The sequence below is a fragment of the Ceratotherium simum genome, chromosome 16 (genome assembly GCF_057802395.1).
Source record: "Ceratotherium simum simum isolate JZ-2026a chromosome 16, ASM5780239v1, whole genome shotgun sequence".
In the NCBI taxonomy this organism is placed as follows: Eukaryota; Metazoa; Chordata; class Mammalia; order Perissodactyla; family Rhinocerotidae; genus Ceratotherium; species Ceratotherium simum.
The window spans coordinates 25,507,827-25,526,143 of record NC_141915.1 but is presented as its reverse complement, the minus strand read 5'-3'; the positions used below and the strand labels follow the sequence as shown (position 1 = coordinate 25,526,143).

At 41.6% G+C, this 18,317-nt stretch overlaps 1 protein-coding gene across 11 annotated transcripts in view; it reads right to left on the bottom strand.

Annotated features, from left to right (window-relative positions):
• ACACA (acetyl-CoA carboxylase alpha) overlaps positions 1-18,317 on the bottom strand; it is a 281,626-nt gene that overhangs the window by 32,769 nt on the left and 230,540 nt on the right. For all 11 annotated transcript variants that reach the window (XM_087440845.1, XM_087440847.1, XM_087440846.1 and 8 more), the window contains 5 exons: positions 9,941-10,084; positions 9,235-9,355; positions 5,663-5,759; positions 2,214-2,310; positions 905-1,040 (listed from right to left, as the gene is read on the bottom strand). In XM_087440845.1, coding sequence (XP_087296971.1) covers positions 905-1,040; positions 2,214-2,310; positions 5,663-5,759; positions 9,235-9,355; positions 9,941-10,084 — 595 coding nt within the window. The remainder of the gene's footprint in view (positions 1-904; positions 1,041-2,213; positions 2,311-5,662; positions 5,760-9,234; positions 9,356-9,940; positions 10,085-18,317) is intronic.

Sequence of the window (18,317 nt, the reverse complement as noted above, 5' to 3'; positions counted from 1 at the left end):
CTGGGTGCCTTACTGAGAGTTCATTCTTTCACATTTTATATGCCCTTATCTCTGATCACTCTATTCACTCCAGCAATATCAACTCCTCCCTCCGTGCATTCCCCTAACCCATTCTACTCCTTCAGAACCCTGAGGCCTCCGACCTGATGAAGGAAGCTGACACTTATCAGCATACTCGTCCCTTCCTAGTATGGAGTCTCTGGCCTCAGCATGACCATGAATCTCTGGCCACTTCACACTGTAAGAGGTACTGAGTGTGTTTCCTTTGGCTTTCCTGAACTGTACACAGTGGCTCTGTACACGGAGGATTCTCAGTAAATGGTGATACTGGCTGCCTAATCACTAAGCAATCCCCATAGCACAGAGCAGAGCCTTTACAATAATGATCTAATATGCTGGAGCCACAGGCCCAGGGCTGTTGCTGGATAACAATAAAACATATCACAAATTGCCACAAAGAACAGCCTCTGGTACAGAATTTGTTCATTTTCTTCTGGTGAAGGGTAATTTCAGGATCTATCTTGGTCATTGTAGAATGTTAAAGAGAAACATCAACAAAGAATACGCCCAGAAAAGAGGGACAGAGACTAGCACAATCATGTTTCCCCAGGACCATCAGAAGAGTCCATCATTCACCGTGAAAGCTAAATCCACAACAGCAGCCCACCTAGATAATACTAGTAGATTGTTCTGAAATTTTGTAGGGAATTGTAAAACATATTGAATTTTCCCATTCAAGTTGCAACTCAGAAGATATCTCAGAGGGAGCATAATCCCCAAAAAGCCTAGAGTGATGGGCTGTCAGGACAACCATAGGCTCTGCCCAGTATAAACCATCCCTCTCCCCACTGCAGGGTTCTGGGGAATCAGTCATGCCCCTCCAGCCCAGAGCCAGGCCAATCACCTTTCATCCCACCAGAGAAGCCTCTCCAGTTGGCAAAGACCATCAGAGGCAGCCCTTCACGGTTGAAGTCCTTGATAGCCTGATAGGTCTTAAATGCAGAATCTGGGAACCAAACCTGGCCAGCCTGCTGGATTATCTATTGGGAAAAGTCAGAAAGGAAGATACAATTAACAACACAGTCTGAAGGAGAATCTCTTGGAGGTGAACGAAGTTTTACTGATTAAAAACTCAAAATCAAACCAAACAAAATCTGTTGTTCATCAAGATCATCTTTGAAACAAAAAAGAAGAAAGGATCCTGTATCTTTGACTTTGTTAAATCCTCCTATTTTTATTTATTTATTTATCTATTTTGGTAAGGAAGATTGGCCCTGAGCTAACATCTGTTGCCAATCTTCCTCTTTTTGCTGAGGAAGATTGACTCAAGCTAACATCTGTGCCCACCCTCTACCTTGCATGTGAGACACTGCCACAGCATGGCCCAATAAGCGATGTGCTGGTCTGTGCCTGGGGTTCCAGGCTGCAAACCCTGGGCCACCGAAGCAGAGCGTGCAAACTTAACCACTACGCCACCAGGCTGGCCCCCTAAATACTCATCTTTTTAAGTCCTGATTACACCACCACTCTCTAGTTAAAAGGAGGAAACCTCACTGCTTCTAATGGAAAAGGCATTCTTAGGAATCCTTGTTCTAGGCTTCCCAAAGGCACCTTTAAGTGACTCAACTACACTACTATTCAAAGCAAGCCAATTGTAGATAGTCTCCAAGCCCTCTCACCTCTGTGCTTAGTACAGCTTTTCCTGTAATATGGTGAAGTAATAGACATTTGATGTCACCCTGCTGAATAACCTCCTCCCCAGTCTGCCCCACCCCGCATTTTCTGGATCTTGTCAGGATGTAAAAATGTAATCTACCCTCTTAAAAAAGATGGGCTGTGGTGTTCACAATTGGCGTTAGGGCAGACTTCATTAATTCTAGTAGTGGCTCTTCTGTGTGCGTGCTCAGAGAATCTGGGACCAAAGAGCCCTCAGGATTGTCTCAGCTGCCTTTCTGTAAGACCACGTCCCCAACAAAAGTAGATTCTTTTCTAGCATCAACAAGATCACTGAAAAGGCCTTTTTAAATTTTCAGGCAGAATTTAGCTTGCAGTCCATTTAGAGTCATCTTCGGATGGTCAGAAATCATTCAAGGCTGCTGGATGCCCTTCCTTCTAAAATGAGTGGTTTGCAATGCTCCCAATATATCTCCAGGCTCTGCAAAAGGGAAACACAGCTCCAAGCACAGGCGCACAGGGGACTTGAGGTGACCTACCTTGGCTTCAGAATCCAGGTTTGCAGGATCAGCTGGGATACTTAGTTCCACTGTTCGGGTTTCTACGGCAACTACTCCCACAGGTATTCCTCCTAGCCTGATAAAAAATGAGCGACATAAGAACCCAATGTATGTCAACATTACAGCAAGTCATTTATTTTCCAATCCCACATCAAAACATTGGGGGGTAAAAACTGGAAACAAATACAGAGAGCAGGGGGAAATCTGATTCTTTTAGGGGTAAAATGTGAGACTCTACAGATTTGGTAAATATGGTACATTTTTGTAAATACGGTGGGAAACTGCCCTAAGAATCGCTCCTTTTCCCCACCACAGGATAAATTCAAACCAAGGGTTATAGCAGGGGAGCCTCTGCATTTAGACTCAATAGCCTAGCATGTGTGCACACACACATGCTTGCACACACACACACACGCACACCCATATTTGTGGTTGCCAAATGAAATTTCTCAGTTTACCCTAGAGCATCTCTTCGGTGAAGATGGAGGAGGGAAATGGTCTGAAAGGCAGTAGGAACTGGAAACTTCCAGCAACTGTTTTAATGAATGCTAGCATTGCTGGACTAGAGCTGTAGTTTTCTATGGAGTACTAATAACATGGTTCCAGATAAGATCTGAGGGTACAGTAGATCTTATCATTGGCATGTGGATGGGGAGTGTGTAGGTATGTTATGTGGATGATGAAAAACATGTGCCAAGTGTAGGGAGGTGGTTAAACAAGCCCTTAACTTCCTTTTTCACTGGAAAAGAGCAATGGGACAGGGATAACTTTCAGCAGTAATCTGAGTGGAACAGGTGATCTATATTGGAAGTATATATTTAATCTCCAAGCTACATTAATTTAAAAAACTGCTGGAGCTCAAAGCCTCTGCATCTATACTCCATGATACCCTCCCAACTTGGTCCTCATAAAGATTTCCCAGTGAAAACCAGGAAGAGAGAAAGAGGGAGTGAGCGTCCGCTACAAGGTACAGGGTGAGTCCTTACTCTAGCAAATGTGATTCAATCTTCGCTTTCTCAGCTGCATTCCTTGGGGTTGGGGCTGGGATGGGTTATAGTCTCTCATTCCCCAAAGCATCTCCATAACAAACTTTTCCAGGAAGGATGGTCTTTGGTTGTTACATTGGCTACTGGAAATGGATCTTGTCATCACCAGAGGCCTGACAGGGGCCTGAGTGGGGACCACCCACCCCCTTGTCACTTGCTTGCACTGAATCAGAATCAGAAGCCCTCTAGACAACGAGACAATGAGCAGGAGGTACACAGGAGAGTTTAGAAATATTTCTGTTCACAATGATTAACAATCCAACCTGAAACTTGTAATTGCAAAAGCCACCCTAAATCGGTAACTTATAACTTATATATTAGGGCCCATGTGACCTAATAAAGAACATCTTTATCCGAGTATTACAGTTATTTATTGAACTTGAAAACAGCTCAGAACAACTTCTGTTTTCTATTATACTTCATATAAATTTTATCAGGCTAGCACATGAAGATGCTACATCTTGTTTTATAGTGTGTCCCTGGACAAGGTGCCATGGAATAATAAAAGACAATTTACAGCCAATAGCACACATATTCCAAACATACATACCAAAGATGAGTTTTGGCAGCACTTACAGTAACAATCCCAGAAGAATACATTTATATTTATTTCTCGAAATGCCATTGCTTTTGAAAGAAGCTAGCTCCATTTGTGTTTTATATACCTGTGAGCATGTGTATGTGTTTGGAGTAAGAAGCCCAGAACTCATCAGATGGAAAGAAAGGAAGAAGTCAGAGTGAGTGTAGCAATAAACAATGGCAGAGCTAACCAAAGCCAAGCTTGACTGATCTTGCTCACAGAACAATCCCTTTTCTTCCAATCATAAGTATAAAGCATTATTCTCTTGTTTCCCATGGGAGGATCTTAAAGACCTTAACAAAGGTTTGGCTTTCTGAGGCTTAAAATCTGTCATGTTTTTTACAGACAGGAAAACTGAAGCAGAATAGATGAGACAAATTTTCAAAACGTTTGTCTGACTGTGATGTGAGGACTCTGTGTAATAAACCAGTAGGTCCTGGGTAGGAGGGCTCTCTCTCTAGCGCACCCCCCTTCTCTACCTCCCCAGTGGGAATTTTACCAGTCACAAAGAATAATTTTCACTGGGACCCAGAAACCTGTAGTGAGGTAGAAGACCTGAGACATGAAAGAAAACAGGAGCTAGGCCCCGTGAGTTTCAGTCTGGGCTGACTCCAGGCCTGACTCTTATTCAGAGTCACAGTGGAAGATCCTGTCTGTGGGATTTGCCATCTGATGGCTCCTTGTCCCCAGCAGCATGAGGCGTGCTGACCTGCTGTACAGAGAGAACCACACAGCCTAGAATTATTTTCAAGGCTAGAATCTAAATCTCAACCCAATGTGGCATGTTTGAGAATCTTGAGCAGGTGCCACTTTTCACCAAGATAAGGAAAACTGATTGCCCTCGGGAGGAAGGTGAGCTCCAGATGTGGGTCCCTAGGGCAGCACATCTCTGCAGTGCAGAACGAGATTAAGATCAGCCTTGGCAGGTGCTTGTTACAGCGAGCGCTACAGATTGTTTCGTGCAGAGCTTGCTGTTGAGTGAAGCACTTCTTGAGTGGGTATTAAAATTTAATAGAAACTTCAATTTCCTGTTTGAAAAATATAGGTATCCCAGCAACCTATTCCAGCTTATTTTACTAACTCCTGTTTCAGGTAAATTTTTTTTGCAATTTAAATCTGATGAGGGCCGGCCCCGTGGCTTAGCGGTTAAGTGTGCGCGCTCTGCTACTGGCGGCCTGGGTTCGGATCCCGAGCACGCACTGACGCACCACTTGTCCGGCCATGCTGAGGCTGCGTCCCACATACAGAAACTAGAAGGATGTGCAGCTATGATGTACAACTATCTACTGGGGCTTTGGGGGAAAAATAAATAAATAAAATTATTTAAAAAAATAAATAAATAAATCTGATGATAAGCCCATACAGTACATTTGTTACTTAAATAATCTTGATACCATGAAGCAACTTCTTTCAGGTAACACAGACCTTTTGAGTTGCACAGAGAAGTCAGTGAGTCTGATTCACTGTCACTCCTGAAAGCAGATGGTCTTTGGGGGAGAAAGGAGTCATTGGTGGGCTATGGCTATTGTAGTTGGGCTTTACAGCCCCCAAAGAGCTTCTCTTTCAGCATTATAAAAAGGAAATGTTGTCAAAACCAGACTTCAGATTAAACGCATCACTGGAGTAACACACTAAATGACTACTGGGAACCAGCGCTCCAGTTATGCTGCCTTGGGCATAACTATAATTCAATATTCTTAGAAAGTTTAGACAAAGAGAGCAGTATTGGTAAAAATCTATATTGCCATGGCCCTTTCTTTTAGTTGGGAGGAAAAAGAGCTTCCAAAATAAAGAGCTCTTACCTGGCTCTGCCAACCACCACGGTCTGTGCCCAGGGTTGCATGATCTCTGAGAAAGATCCGTAGTCAAAAAATCCACTCAACCACTGACCTTTCTGGGCTACAGAAGGAAAAGAAAGAAAACAGCGAGAGAATAAAAACAGTCAATCCATTGAAAATGCACTGGAATTGGCAAATTTCAGGTTGGATGTGGGGGATTATTTTGGGGAGTTTGTTGTTGTTTTTAACCGTGTTATAATAGACAGAAGCATTAGGCAGCTGAATGTTCATTTGCCTTCAGACATCATCTCCTATTTCATTTGCTAGTCTGCATAAAAAGAATCATTTATCAGCAAAAGCATCATTTATTGTTAAACGATGGGGTTCAGCTAGCAGAGAGAGTTTGCATGCTTTTAAATAAATAACTTGGCTTTCTTCAAAACACGAAAAACATTTGTCAGAAGGCAGCCAAGTCATTAAAGATGTTTTCAAAATGTCTATTTCTATTTTAAAACTTAGCTCACAATTTTGTTTGATTCCACTGATTTTCTGTTAATGGAAAGCTGAATACAGCCAAATGATAAGTATTAATGACCAGAGGAGGACCCAAATTTGGGGAAAAGAAAAGAGACTCAGCGTCTCCACTAGAAAAGCAAAAAGATACATCCACTTTATTTACAGCTGACAAAGTATAATCTTTCTACCAGAAAGGGCCATGCCCACATACTCTTGACAGCAAAATCTAACAGTTAAGAGGCATACACTTAACGTCACTAACCTCCCTTGCACATAGAATTTCCTTCACTGGCAAGACATGTAACTTTCAACATCTTAGTTTAAGAAAACAACTTTCGTTCTACAGATATCCATGTTTGACCAAGGCCCCATAAAAGCTTCTGCAAATAACTGTTTCCTAGCTTGCCCTCTCAGCTCATGGTTTCCCAGTGATTCTTCTAATTTGAACATGGCCCTCTGCTCCCTAAAAACCCAAGTCCAAAACCAATTAAAAGTGGAGATCCAAGCAAGCTAACCTCTGCTGACTTAAACAGGATGGAGAGTGTTTTATCAAGACTAAATTTGTAATTACTGTGTTCTACATTCCTTGCCTCTATGGCCCCAGTGTAAAATGTGATCATCCATTTCAAAATTATCTCTCTATCGTGAGCCCAAAGCTGATCGTTTAGATTCTGGTCTCGTGTTGGGCGTCAGTTTGAAGAATATCACAGCACTATCTTCTCTAATAAATGACTTTAACTTTTCACCTAGAAGATATCTGCTTTAACTTATCACAGGGAATCATCTGCTTTCTTTAACGCTTCCACTAAATTAAAATCTGAAGTCACTCGATTTGGAAGCGAGTGTTAGCTGCACATAGACAGCACGATGAATTACTAGGGAGTCGATGAAAAAATATTATTCAAAAAACAGAAAACTTAGTTTATCACAAATTTCATTTTATTCTGTGGATCGCATTAATAATGGCCAGAATAATGCCCACCTACACACACACACACACACACACACACACACACACCTGTTCACCCCATGAAAGAGGGCTCAGATTTTGATGAAGGTTCTAAACCAAACTTCTAAGTACATCAGAATATTGAAATTTTAACTTTATATGCTTGGATCATTTTATGATTCTTACGTCAATAACAACAATTTGGAATTACAGAATTCACTTCAAAATGAAAATATTTACAGAGTTTACTTCAAAATGAAAACATTTTCTCCTTTAAAAATGCTCCTGCCTTATGTGTTGATTGGGGGAGGAGACTCAGGTGGGTTATCAGTACTGTAAGGTGGGCTTTACAGCCCCCCTCAAAGGTCATCTTCAGTTCAGATGCAGAGCTTAGAAGCCAGCTAAGATGGCTCCCCATAATCCCCAGGAGAACACTCACTGAGTCTTGTACTGAATTCTCCTAGAAAAGTCCTGGATTTTAAGGCTGATAGGTATCTTAGGTTCATAGTTCTTATCATAATCATGGCATAAAAATGAGGGGAAAGGAGAAGATCACTATGATGATTTTTCTAAATAGTTTTAAGAAAAACTATTTAGTTTTATTAATATTAACAAGAAAAAGCATTGAAGACAACAGCTAAAATTTTAAATTAAAATCAACTTTCCTCTGGCGATTTTTCTTACACTATCTACAGTTAGGCTTCAGATTAAGCCCCAATTCCTAAGTAATAGCTGTGTAACCTTGCACAATCACTTAACTTCTCTGAGCTTGTAAAATGGTGATCTCTTTTTATCTCTGAGAAGTAGTAAGCCCAAATAAGATAATGCATATGGAAGTACTTTACAGTCCCACTTGGCTTACAGTGGGTACCCACAAAGGTTTATTAAGTCTTCCTTACGAAGACCTCTTTCTCTTTCAACAAAATCACAATCCCTCTAAATTTAATGAATTATCTTCTGCATTCCATCCTTCTTTTAGAAATAGCCTTTCAGGGCCGGCCCCGTGGCTTAGTGGTTAAGTGCGCGCGCTCCGCTGCCGGTGGCCCGGCTTCGGATCCCGGGTGCGCACCAACGCACCGCTCCTCCGGCCATGCTGAGGCTGTGTCCCACATACAGCAACTAGAAGGATGTGCAACTATGACATACAACTATCTACTGGGGCTTTGGGGGAAAAATAAATAAATAAAATCTTTAAAAAAAAAAAAAAGAAATAGCCTTTCTTTGAAATAGTTGCAATAAACATGCGAAAAAGAACTAACACTTTCCTAAAAAACCTGAAAAAATAGATTCAAAATGTAGTAGGGGGATTTGGGGCTTCACAAAAGAACCTCCTGATAACTAAGGTTTGTTAAAACAGCCAAATGGACTGACAAATGAGAATGTTCATTTGTCCTTCATGGAGTTATCTAATTTTTTTCTGTTTTTTGTTTTTGTTTTGTTTTTTAAAGTTAGGTAAAATCAGCCCTAAGACAGAGGGATATATTAGATAACCATGGAGGGAGGGCTTGTTCTCACTCTATATATTTATCAAATTAAAAGTTCCAGACAATCTCATCATGAATAAATGATTACAAAGTAACCTTATATTAATAACTAAAGCAGGTACCAATACTATTACCAATATCACAGGGAAAGGAGGGCACACGCAGGCTGGGTGCTCAGCAAGAGCTGAGCTGAGAAGAGTGCAGTCACATTCTACACTAAAGGGTCGCGAAGACCTTTTCTAAAACTGATCTGATTAACCTCTGTTGATAGAGACTAGATGGTTGAAGATTCTGGTCCTATAATTCTATGACTTCATGGCTCATATTTAACTCTTTTAAAGTCTCTGAATCCATTAAGTAATAAGTGCTTTAATAACAGAACAAAAAGAAGAAATGTATGAGTGACTGCACTGCTTATGACTCAATGGCTGATTTGTAAATCTCATTTCACTTTTTTTTCATTTGTTCTTGAAGCATTTTCCACCTTTTTCTTCAGAGAGCTGTTTTTCAGATTTTTCTCATTTCCAGGTACTTTAGTAGCTCTGTTTTCTTTGTCACATGCTATCGTGCAGGAATTGGTTAGTGATTGAAAGGAGACTGAAAGCTTGAGGGCCAGGGGCCCAAAGGATTCTCAAACATATACATACTTGGGTGAGGACGGCCTGCTAGCATCCATCGAGGATCATATGGGGCCTTTGTGGGAACAAACTCGATGATTCTGTCTATAGGATCCTTGGAGTTCAGGAGAGGAACTGAACTGTGCACACTCTAAAAGGAGATTGGGAGGGAAAGAGCACAGTGAACAACAACGCTATACTCCAACACAGCAACAGTCATTACAAAGACAGCAGGGCCTACATACGGAATTACACCCATTAGTCCCCATCATCAGCTAGATGCATCCCAACTGCGTGCCAAGCCCTGAGGAACAAGCACGTCTCATCTCATGTAGGCGCCTGGCACAAAGTGGTGCTTTCTGACTCTTGATTTCAGTGTGCCCAGGCTTTCTGGGAAGCTCTCCAGAGGGATGGATGGCTACTATAAAGGAGAAAACCCACAATGAGACGGAGGCCTTAAAATGCTGCAATCTGAGCCCAGATAGGCCATGAAGCTTCTGTGGCTGGAAAACATCAGAAAAGGGCCTAACCAATGAAATCCAAAAGCATTTTGAAAGGTAAAAGATGGCTTTAAGAAAAAGAGAAAGCAACAGCTTTCAGGGGAATATTTTGTAAAAAAAAAAAAAACAAAACACTCTTCCACCATAAAGAGGAGACCTCAAACACAGAGGCAGTAAGTTGTGGTGGAAAGGCTGGGTTCTATGGGCTCTGTCAGTGCTGGGTAGGAAGGGCTCACCTTAGGCATGTATGACAGCCAGTGCAGGACAGTGAAAACTCCTTCAAAGTCATCACAAACAATACTGTGGGTCACCCCATTGTTGTGCATGATCTGGATGCCCCCGAGCTGGTTATTGGAGGTGTATACTTCCCGCCCAAGGACCTAGAGAAACAAGCAAGAGAAAGAATTTGCCTTGACAGAAATAAAGGTAAAGTCTATTTCGTAATTTTCACTAAAATGGGTTCTTTTCTCCACAAGACAGATTCCAGCCTTGGTGGGTTGTTCTGAGGGGCTATCTGGACCTTCCTCCTAAAAAGAAAACAATAAAGGCTTTTAAACAATCACATACACTGTTGCAATTTAAAAACCAGCAAGCCTCTCTCTTTCTCTACTAGCTGCTATAGATATGTGTAGCCTACCTGAACTCTGAGCTGAAAGCTTAGTGGTGGGTGAGGCTGGCAGGCCCGGCATATACACAAAAGAGGTAATGTGCTTGTCTTTTGACAATCTTTGGTGACAAGTCTCAGTTAAAGAGACCTGTGAGGTTGGCTTCCCCTTTTTTTTAAAGGATTACTTTTCCCCCCACATTTGGTTTTTAAAGCTGGTCCCCACACACAAGCCCTAAGGCTTGCAAAATCCTGAAGCAGCTCATGGTACACACATGAACCCTCGAGTCTCAAGTCCTCTTTGTGTGCTGGGTGCAGGGCAGTGATTTATACCAAGCCCGCCTCTCCTCTGTCCTTCCCTCTCAAGGTTCCAGGGAGTTCAGGGCCTCAACCCCGGTGTACCCCTGGAAGAGTTTAACCCTTGTGAGGCTGAAGGCACCTGCAATCGGAAACCGCAAAGTTTCCTTTAAAGAAGAAAAAAGGAGGAAAAAATATTTTTGGACTTGGAAATTGCAGGGTTTCTTTTTCCTTTGAAGATTGGTTAATAATTTCGTTCAGGGAGGGAGGCTTTCTGACCTAGCAGATGGAAGCCAGGCAGCCTGATCACTGACTATTGCAAACTGCTGAGTGCGTAGTAACTGCCGGTCATCTAGGGCAGCCCTGGAGAGCTCTAAACAGTTGTAGAGCGCTTCCTGTATTCTACCTTTTCTTTTCCCTCTCCCCTCCTCCTTTAGAAAATAACTACAACACAAAATTTCTTCCTTACTAACTTTTATTCATTTCCAGCCTCTGGAGGGAACCTAACAAATGAAAGACCAGCAAATTCTACCTGTATATTCCCATTTTGCTCCTTCTTGTTAGGAGCTTTGAGAGGTTCCCCTGCGTGCTGGGTCAGCCCCTACACATCAAGACCCTCCAAAGGCTCAGGAAGTTGGTGACAAAAGTAATCACCTTAGTGTGACCTAGCTGGCCTTGGTTCTATTTAACTTCAGCTAGCATGGGCGGAACAGATTCTTCTGAAAGGAATATGGAAAGCAAAATTGCTCTCCGATTACTGCTTTCCTTGATAAGGAAGTGCAGAGAGCAAGCCTTCGCAGGCAGCCCTGAGCTCAGTAACATGCCAGCAGCTCCTCTGAAGGAGCCCCAGGAACAGGGGAGACCATATCTGATCACTGGGCTCCCATCGTCCTCTCAGTCTGTCTTTAATCTCAGCCCAGGCACTGCGGCTCTTTTCTCATTCTCCTGCTGTCTCTTTCCATTTGCCCTCTCTCTGACTGATACACTGATCTCTCGGTCACTTGGCTTTCTGCTCCACTGAGTCCATATTACTAATAACACCTCCGCCACGGCCAGTTTACCTCATGAAGGCAGGAGCACATCATTACAAAATAAACTCATAACTTTGACATTCTAGCAAATACACGCCATTTGTTATTTTTATGGCTTTGGTCTTTCTAACAGGCAGAGGGTATTACATACCTGTTTCATTTATATCTTTAAATGTGTGCACACATGCACACTCACACATGCATCAGGAAGCAAAACAGAACAAAAAACCAAACCAAAACAAATATCCAAAGCAGTCAGTTGATGGGGGACCCTGGCAGAGGCAGAAACCCTGTCACTCAGGGAGGCCATGCTCTGATCTGGCTCCGGTTTTATGGATGTCATAAACCCGATGGCCCACAACTGGTCCTTCTGGGACAGACTGCCTCTCTGCCAGAAGTCATTCAGTGTGATCAGCAGTATTTTTAATTATTAAAATAAAATTGGAGATGGGGAAAAGAAATAAAAAGGAGACACTGCACTGACCCTGAATAGCTGATATTCATAATCTGTGTCAGGTGCCAAGAACTCCTTGCTGCCTAGAAGAGAGAGCTGGGGCCATTTGCTACTCAGAAACACTATTTTCTTTCCTATGAAACATTGTCTCTAGAACTTGATAATGTCCAACCACTTAGAATCTCACAGCTCTCCAAAATTAGTAACGGACTGATGAAGGACCAATCTTGGAAAAAGGGACCAAAGCAGACCAAGAGGTGCTTAGCTGTTCAAATACACCTTCCTCAGACGTCTTTGTCTCCTCATTTTAAAGAGGAAGAGAGCATCCAGAACCACGCTACTTCCAGAGGCTCTGCCACTTGCCCGTTCCACCCCATATCCTTACAAACTAATGGGAGACAAACGTGGAAGGAGTACAAGTTTAATCCCTTAACATCCCTTCCATTTACAAGCAGAAACTCAGGTTCTGATGCTTTGGCATTGTTCTGAAAAGGCAGCTGTATTTCTACATTTCTTCTCCTCCAGGTTCAGAAAGAAACCTAACCAGGGCTTATACCACAACCAAGGACATTATTTCTGGGCTAAAGAAATGTTTGTTATGTGAGAAGATTCATTTAATTTGGGAATTAAAGAGAAAAATTACAGGACAGACTGAGTATCTAAATGGCCTTCTCTGCCCAGCCTTATCTTAGGGGGTGGGGCGTGGTGAGGGGAAGGACACACAGAAATGAGACCTGCTTCACTAACCACAAACAAATGCTAACAATCATAGCCACTTAACAACTGGTGAGGAGAAAGCAGTACCCTCCAGTTCATCTTCAATGACTATATGTCTGGAGCGTGCTCCGGTAGAACAAGGGCGCACACAATAGCTCCCGATTTATAGGGGTCGTTGCTGACTCAAGTGGTTTTAATGATTTTAGAATACTTCACAACAAAAGCTCCAACCAAAGAAGCAGAATCTGGGCTAGGACAGCATCCATTCTGCCCAACTCTAAAATGATCATGCTGGAACAGTTATGCAAACCCTGACCAGCATCCAGGAAGAAGGCAAAGGACAGAGTCCACACATAGTTAGAACCATGGTTTTATTCTTCAATATGTTGCCCTACCAACCTGCTACAGAAAAATTTGGGGTAAATTTTTAAACCCTCATCAGCATAAGGTTTTCATGAAGTAGGTGAGCTTCATTCATCAGTTTTTTCAACTTGGACGTACACGTTTCTATATAAGTCACTTGCTATGTTCCATTTCCTAAAATATTCCTCTCACATTTTCTCCTGCATGATACAAACATTTATCTGCCCAACAAGCACCAGTAACGATTCAAACACAGGAGTCATTCAAACAGAGGTGACTCTCCTGAGACCCCACTTTGCTGCCCTCAGGTCTAATGAAATATTAGGAACAGGCACCATCTGAGGGTTCCCTGCTGAAGAGTGCCGATCCCGACAGAACTGAATGAGGGCTGAGTCTGAGAGGAAAGAGGCTCTTCATCCTCTCTGAATATAAACTGAAGCCTCGTCCAGCACTTCCTTCATTGCAGCTGGCAGACCTGAGAATTAAGGGCACTGCATAAAAGCCAGTGATTAGCAGAGACACAATTGTTAAAGACTCCATCAAAGATGCTACATAGCCTTTACAAATTTTGAAATACATAAGAAGTACAAATGAATGCAGTCATACATACATGCTAAGGCCTCTGCTGCTGTTGCTGCTTATCTAGAGACACTGCAGACAGCTCAGGTTTACCATAGCTGACAGGCAATGAAAACAGTCTAATATACCGCCTGCTCTCTCCCTTAAATCCCTTTTTGGAGATCAAGATAAACACGTTCTTCCTTTCCCCAGTGCTCCAGACGTTTGACTGAAGTGGCAGAGCATTGTGAGGTTTTGTGCAAATGAAATCACTGTGTAATACTGAATGAGTATAGTATTTACTTGTCAGGGTATTTGTCAGTGCAGGCATTGAGATTTCCAAGGTGCATAGATGCAACTTAGCTCACTTTTTTAAAAAATTGCTTTTGTCCTGATATACACATTATGTTGGAGACCCTTAGACTTATAGGCAAATATTTGCAATCATGTGTTGAGGATGTGAAAAATAATGATGCATATCAATGGAATAAAAAATGAAATCTACTGCTGCTCCCCCCAGCCCCCCTTGATTCCATCTTTCCCCCTTTAAACAATCCTTGGTGGGTCAGGGCAATGTTCTTTCTTCAAGGAAGCAGGGAGTACAAAATTCCTCCTGCATCTAAGAATTAGGCTACACAAGCTGAGTCCCTGCTGCAATCCTCCTTTTCATTAGGATATTTCCATTCTCAAGAGGATTTGAGGAGGAGTTTTGTGAATTTACTGAGCAATCGCCATCACTGGACTTCATCCATGATTCTAGATATTAAAGTTACTCTGGGATCTGTCAGGTTATTGATAAAGGTTTGGCTAAGGCAGAGAGAGAGATAAACGTGAGAAAGAGTAAGTGGGAGCAGACAAAAAGTGGTAAAATAGGAACAAAAGAAAGGAGAAAGGATGAGAGAGCAGAAAAGGGAGGGGGAGAGAAAAGAGGAAGGAGAAGAAAAAAATGCAATAGTTCATCTACTGAGTGCTGCTCACACCTCCTCTCTGACCTGAAAGGACTACATTTTTAAAAGCTGACAAGTAATTCAATCTCCAATTAACAATTTTAAGTGGTGCAGCACATATTACTGTGTAAATGTTTCTCCAGGAATATATCCAAGGGTGAATGGAATTAAATCTCTAGGGAGACAGGACCAGTGCCTATGTGACCACAAATATTTGGGGGTTCCAAAATACAGTCTCTTAATACAGAGACTCGGGGTTACAACTTCCTCTCCCCCCTTTATTGCCACTATTGTCTCTGGCAAACTGAAGTGCTGGTTGGCAGCTGGTAGACTAGGGTTGGGGTAGAGAAGGGGCACAGTGACACACTGTTGGCACAGGATGGAAAAGCCTCTGACTTGAGCCACAGTTGGATTCAAGACCATCCACTCCAAGACCAAAAATCCTTCTATAAGCAGCAAAATTATGAAGTGATCAGGTTTGCTGATGGGTAAACCGGTGTAAAGGGACTGTGCCACTGTGGTAGGAAAGATACTTAGCCAAAAAGAGACTGAGATACAGGCCAGAAATAACACTGTAAGACCTCTGAGGTATAAGGAGAACAGAGGAATGAGTTAGACGGCAGAAGGATGTGAGGATTTGAAGGTGGACTGGGTGAGGCACAGAGACTCATTTTTAATGTAATAGGGGTAGAGAAGAGCCACATGATGGTTTACTTATCAAATGTATGAGAAAAGGCCTAGGCTTCTGGAGTGAAAACTGACTGCCAAGAGAAATCACTCATCTCCGGGATCCATCAACTGCTCATTTAATGACAAACTTGAACATACTGACGATAAACTATTTCCAAATATAAACATTTTTTTAAAAGTCTGGTTTATTGAGCTATAATTTACATACAGTAAAATAATCCATATTTAGCTGTACAATTACCACTACAATCACCCCAAAATTTCTCTCATCTCCTTTGTAATTAACTCCCATCTCCCACCCTGACAACCACTCATTTGGTTTGTGTTTCAAGTTTTGCCTTTTCTAAAATGTTACATAAATGAGTCATACAGTACGCAGCCTTCTGAGTCTAGCTTCCTTCAGTTAGCATAATGGCTCTGAGATTCATTCATGCTGATGCAGGTTGTCAGTTCCTTTTTACTGCAGAGTAGTATTCCATTTTATGGAAACACCAAAACTTGTTCACCTGTTTGCCTATGGGTGGACATTTGGGTGGTTTCCTGTTTTGGGGAATTATGAATAAAGCTGCTATAGACATTAGTGTACAGGTTTTTGTGTGGCTAGATATTTTCATTTCTCTTGGGTAAATATCTAGGATTAGGATTGCTAAATTGTATGGTAAAATATATAACTAACTTTATTTAAAAAAAAATCCAATCTTTTTCAAAGTGGGCTGTACCATTTTACATTCCCATCAATATGCGTGAGAGTTCCAGTTGTTCTGCATCCTCACCAATACTCAGTATTATTAGTTAAAAAAATTTTTTTATTTTAGTGGTATCTGTGGTTTTAATTTGCATTTCTCTAGTGACTAATGATAAGCATCTTTTCATGTGCTTATTTACCATCCCTATACCTTCTTTAGCGAAATGTCTGTTCAAATTTCTTACTCATTTTTGAAATTACTGGGTTTTTTCTTATTATTGAATTGTGATCATTCTTTTTTTTGAGGAAGCTTGGCCCTGCTCTAACATCTGTTGCCAATCTTCCTCTTTTTTTTTCTCTCCCAAGCCCCAGTAAATAGTTGTATATCCTAGTTGTAGGTCCTTCTAGTTCTACGTGGGATGCCGCCTCAACATGGCTTGATGAGTGGTGAGTAGGTCCATGCCCAGGATTCGAACTGGCAAACCCCGGGCTGCTGAAGCAGAATGCATGAACTTAACTGCTACGCCACCGGGCTGGCCCGTGAGAATTCCTTATATATTCTGAATACCAATCTTTTATCAGATAGGTTTTCTAAAGATGGAAAATTTTTAAAAATCTCTGTTTTTCAGTCACCTCTCAGTGGTTTTTCTGACTAGGATACAAGATGTGAGGTTGGTATTGAAAGGCAGATGGCTGTGTGACAGCCTGTGCCCCCCAGTGGCTAGGCATAGAGTTTGGTGCTTGCTGGCGCCTGGCTTCTTGTGGAGTAGCACTGAATGTTCATCTCTGCAGCCTTTTTGTTTGTGTTTTCTCGTTCACATCTGGTGGGCACCAATTTTATTTTTTTCCCTTAGAACACATGAAAAGCCTCTTACTGTCTTTTTGCCTAAATTTTAAGCTCCATGAAAGCAGGAATCACCTTTGTATGCTCACAGCATAAGCACAAAACTTTACACATAACAGGCATTCAATAAATGCACATGAACTGCCATATTCTTAGTGCTCTATAAAAACTCAGCCTTGATTTATATTTTCAGCAAGTTGAACTACTATAAGCAAAAGAAATCTTTCGTATTAGTGTTACAATGTGTAGCGGCTTTCTTAAGCAACATGAGTGTTTCAATTTTCCTACCCTTTTAGTTTTCCCCAGTGCAGACACTGGGTTTTTCTTTCAAAATTTGTTACCTGGGCTAGAATTAAGCTAGTAACTCTATATAATATGAAGTCATATTATATTAGGGTAGCTCTACTGAGCTGCATAAACCTGCTTTATCTGTTGAGAAAAGGCATATTTTATCAATGGGTCAGACAGAAATGAAGATACATTACTCAAAACTTGATTATATATTTCAATGGTCTTGATTTCTCATATTTGCATCCTATGCTGTTGGTTAAATTTGGATGGGTTCTTGTCCTTAATAACACTGATTTCTCAATTTCTCTTATGTGCATATTATTTTAAAGGGCTTAAATTCCAGACACTGAGACATTATTAAAATTAGGAACCAGTCAAGAATCAACCAGAAAAACTTGAAACCTGGGCATGGAAATCTGTAGTTCAATCTAAACAGTTCTTAAAGCTTCTCCTTTCATAATTCAACACTCCTGACTGTGTACATTAGCTGATTAGACTGGGTGAGGATGGCCACTCTGAATGAGAGGGGGCATAGCTAGATTTGGATCCATGCACAAGGGACATTTCCTAGAATGATGAACAGCCAGGAGTCAGGTTTCTAAACAGTCTCGTTTCCTGCGTCTTTATCATATTCACACAGCAGTCTATGCACAGCCAGGGCCCAGGTCTGTCTTCCTCCCAGAAAAGAGTGGAGTCCTTGCATTTCTAATCTACCAATGTGTGCAGTTCTTGCACTTTTAATTTATGAGTGTTTGGGGGGGAACTCTCTGACTTGGGAACATATTGGCTCGGTCTAATGCTTGGAGATTATTAAACTCGGAGCTATGCTCCACTATCAAGTCTACAGATCTTTTATTTAGAAGATATGGTGCTCTAAATGCACAAAGAGCTCCCTGTCACCTTCACATTAAAGCCCCTAGTGCCTGGTAAATGGAATTATATAGCTGTCATCTCCTTTCCCCAAAGTTTTAAGAGTACAATGGGCTCATTTTTTCACACTCCATCCCAGCTTCAGAACTAAGAGACCTACTTTGTATTGATTTAAGGTCTCAGAAATAAATAAACCTGCTTCACCGCTGTGATTCACAACAAATTCATGATACACTATTGCATGATATATTTCAAGCTCTTG